At 41.6% G+C, this 4,385-nt stretch overlaps 1 protein-coding gene across 1 annotated transcript; it reads left to right on the forward strand.

Moving 5' to 3' along the window:
- The first annotated feature begins 1,138 nt into the window (after positions 1 to 1,138).
- Positions 1,139 to 2,857, forward strand: LOC122081319 (vegetative cell wall protein gp1-like). The gene has a single exon (XM_042648392.1). It carries the CDS (start codon positions 1,250 to 1,252, stop codon positions 2,663 to 2,665), a length of 1,416 nt encoding a protein of 471 aa, XP_042504326.1. The 5' UTR covers positions 1,139 to 1,249; the 3' UTR covers positions 2,666 to 2,857.
- Positions 2,858 to 4,385: the final 1,528 nt, after the last annotated feature.

Here is a 4,385-nt window from a genome sequence, read left to right on the forward strand (position 1 = left end):
GAAGTCAAAAGACAAGAGAATGAGAGTCGCTGCAACCACTAATCTGTTTCCAACAAACATTAACAATGAAATAATAATAATAATAATAATAATAATAAAAGAAAAAAGGGGGTAGCCATAAGAATCAACTTATCCTATTTTTTGTCACTACAAAGATAAAGAGGGGTTTATTTAAAAACTAAAAAGGATAGGTGTTAGTAAGAGCAGCTGATATGTTTTGCCCCTGGGAGACTTCTCTAAATTTTGACTTTCTTGAGTCAGGTCAGTTCGCATTTGCATGATTCCATTATACTCTACCTACGAAAGTTGGATGATAGTAAGGATCGATTCCTCTAGAGTCTATTAGTAGAGATGGATCTCATTGCAAATTGTTAGTTAATTCTGTTTTGCTTAGGAACTGGGGAGAAAAGAAAAAGAAAAAAACGTTTCCCCTCTGTATTATTTTTTGGTAAAATTTGCCCTCTGTATTAGAATTGATGGTACCAGTGCTAGACAGAGCTAGACAAAGGGAAGATGCTTGATTTACCGTAATAATAAAGCATCGTTAATCCAAGCTGGAAACGCGGAACTTCCTTTTGCTTTAGCTTTATTAATATTTTACTGTTTCTTTAATTTGCATCTTTTCGGTCTAGTAAGGGGTATTCTCTACCCAAAAAAAAAAAAGTGGGGGGTATTCAATATTCGCGAGGCCATTGAAGCAAGGAAAGGAAAGGCAAGGCAAAGCTAAAAAGCCGGAAAAGGAAGACAGCATCGCCGTAGTGCAAGCAAAGTCTACTAGAAGACCCAATGAATGAATCATTCTGCTGCTGTTGCTTCACGGTGAAAAATGCATCACAGGGTAACACGGAGTTGAGAGAGAGAGAGAGGGATTTGACCCACCTTAAACTGTGGACCAGCAGAGACACGGACGGACATCTCCAACCCAAACCACTAGCTCATATGATACCAATCTTGTAACTTTTAAGGTTTAGGTGCAACCTGTCCCACTTCCCTCCCCCGAATCAGATTCCTTCCCCTCTCTCTCTCTCTCTGTCTCATCTGGTGTGATTCACATGCATTCTTTGAAATTCTGGACTGCGAGCTCGCAAAGAATTAAAGATTGCTCGAGGATTTTGCCACTATAAATAAGAGCCTACCTTCGAGGTGCCATATATTTTCAATGTATAGGTTGAAATGTTCGCTTTAGTGTAGCCACTTGTTCCTCGTCGTTTCTCCGGTCACCACACCAATCAATCAATTAGCAGCAACTATGGAGAACCAGCCTGCGCCTCGTCCATGGTTCCGCTTGGCTTCACAAATCAGGAGGGACCCACAACCACCACCCCCACCCCCACCTCCTCAACCACAACCTCCCGCCGTTCCCCAGCCAAGAACTCCTCTTGTCCTCGCACCTACAACTTCAATCAGGCCCCCGCCACTGCCAACTCCCCCCCCTCCTCCTCAGTCCCAGCCTCAACCACCTCAGCCACGCTCACTTGCTCCACCACCTACAGAAGTCCCTCCCCCTCCTTCACCTAAGCCCCAAACTATGGCCCCATCACCACCACCCTCGCCATCTCCCCAAAAGGTTACAGGACCTTCTTCTTCGCTACCAGGATCTCCAGTGGCACTCCAGCCGTCCTATTCTGTGTTACCTCCTCCTCAACCACGCTCACCTGCTCCACCACCTACACAAGTCCCTCCCCCTCCTTCACCGAAAACCCAAACATCGCCCCCACCTCGCGCAACTACTTTGCCACAAGCACCACCGCCACCACCACCCCCATTTCCCCCAAACGTTCCCGCACCTTATTCTCTTTCTTCACCGCTACCACCATCTCCAGTGGTACCCAGACCGTCCTATTCTTTGTTACCACTTTCTCCAACACATGCAAAAGCGGTAGCATCTCTTCCTGCAGCCAAAGCTTCTTCACTCCTATCTTCTCCTCACGCAACCAAATCACCTCCATCTCACGAGGCGATCACAAACATTAGTCCACCGCGGCAATCTCCCAAGATCGTCAAACCTTCTTCACAGACCCCACCACTCCCACAGTCTCCCAAGACCAAACTCTCCGCACCTCCTCCATCTCCTTTGTCACTGCCGCCATCCCGACTAGAGCCAGATACCGAACCGCCGGTGGTGGCTGAGAAAAAGAGTGTAGTCGTCCAAGAGGAAAAGGAGAAGCCTAAGATGCCTGCTGCTACCAAAACCAGTGATGGCGGCTTGAAGAATGGGAAGTTTGGAGGAGGAAGCAGAGACTTGCCCATCAAGGACAAGGACAAGGAGAAAGTAGGGATGACGGTGATCACCTTAGCTGGTGAGAACAAGGGCGCCTACATGGAAATCGTCAGCTCCAACAAGAAGAAACCTGATGACATAGCGGAGAGAACTGCTGGAATCCATGGCAAAAAATTGGGTGGTAAAAGTAACAGTAGCAGCAGCAACAGCAGCAGCGATGAGGACCGCAAATCCGTCATGGCGGAGGAAAAGAAAGTAACAGCGACCCCATCGCGTGCTTTTGTTAACAGTAACGTACAGGGCGTTAACAACTCCATTCTATTCAACACTTCCTTCACTCACCATGATCCTGGGGTTCACCTCGTTCTCCCAGAAAAGCCGAAGCACCTACCCGGTCGTCTCATCCACTCCAAAGACAACATCAATGGCGACCACACTACTTGATAAATAGAGTTTCAGAGCAAGAACAAAGCGTGATACCATGATGCATGCCCAAGTCTGCCCTCCATTAAGACCTTTTCATGAAAAATTCACACTTGGTCACTAAACCTGCCTAGAATGAATACGAAAAAAACAAAAAGCAAAAAAACGACAATATCAGTATCTACAAGGGAACCATGCATACCCCTTGAAAAATATATATATATATATATATATATATATATATATATATATATATATTATGTATCTCCTTTTCTTTCCATTTTCACGTTCAATAAATGGAGCATTCATATAACCAAATTATGTGTGCACCTTTTTTTCTTTTTATTTTTCATTTTAATGGTATTAATTTAGTTAGTAAATTAGTTAAACTCATGTGTTTACGCATGTATGGCCATGATGGCTTTTTTTTTCTTAAATGACATTTTTTTATTAGTTAACAGAAATTCATTAGTTCAGATAAAGGACATGGTTTGCACAAGTTTTCAATACAAAGTATCAAAAACCAAGCAGTGAAATATGACAATTCAGTCTTACATGTCATTAACAGGCCTTCTTGGCTAGGGGATGGGCGAACCAAATATATTTTAATAAACTATGTTGGAAGCTATAGATCGAGAGAGTAAAAAAGTACACTTTACCATGTGCCTAACCACGTAACACAAACTCAAAGAGAAAGACAATGCAAAGAGGAAAGCTAGCTACAATTATACCAGAAAGAAACTGTCGGTGGTTTCATAAATTCAACTGAGTCCAACTCTATTCATTCAATTGACCTCCTTATTCCCAACAAGCTTACATATTAATAAGAAATAAAAACCCAAAATCTCAAACCTCTATCCCTGATAATCATACAATTGAGATTAATTACATCATGAACTAAAAAAAAATAAAAAATAAAAGCTAGCCAAGGTACCCGAATTACAGAGGGTCCAAGGCACATAAAATCCTAAAAAAAAAAATCATAATAATAATAACTATAGGAGATAACACCCAAATCATCTCTCTTGTTATGCAAGCTTGGATGATTTGATAATCCTTGCTTGGGTGGCTAGGTTGTTGAATTCCTCGTGATCTGTTTTGGTTGCAATCCCTATCTGATACTTCGACCAAAGGGATATTGTGATCCTTTGGACCTCTAAGCTTTGGATAATATGGAAGACTCAAAACCAAGTGGTCAAAATGTCCTTGAAACTATAAAATTTCCACCAAAATATGGTAAAACCCAAGTATTTCACATTATTTTATTGTGATATTGTAAACAACTCATTTTGTCACCTTGGAGGCTGCTCTGACAACGATGAGTATTTTTGAGATGTAGTGTTCTTGTATATATAGATATGGGGAGTTTCTCACTTTCCCTAACATGCCTATCAATTTTCCATTGAAAAATGATGAAAATGCCTCTAAGAGGAAAATTTTGAGAATAATATTAATATGATCCAAAAATTTGTCGATATGTCCAGATAGTGGATTATTTAGTCATATCCTAGTTTGGTCCGGAATTTATATTTATTTGCCCCTTCGTTAGGAGAAGATTCTATTTTAGTGGCTGAGATTTACCTTGGAAGTAGTCCATGTTGACCAGTGCAATCACTAATTCGTATATCAATTAAAGTATGCAAAATATGTGAAAAAACAGTTTTTTAATCATTCGATTCGAACATACATAGCCTAAATTATAGGCATTCTAAGTGAACCAGCCCTAGATAGGCTTGGCCTA

The sequence above is a fragment of the Macadamia integrifolia genome, chromosome 6 (genome assembly GCF_013358625.1).
Source record: "Macadamia integrifolia cultivar HAES 741 chromosome 6, SCU_Mint_v3, whole genome shotgun sequence".
Lineage (NCBI taxonomy): Eukaryota > Viridiplantae > Streptophyta > Magnoliopsida > Proteales > Proteaceae > Macadamia > Macadamia integrifolia.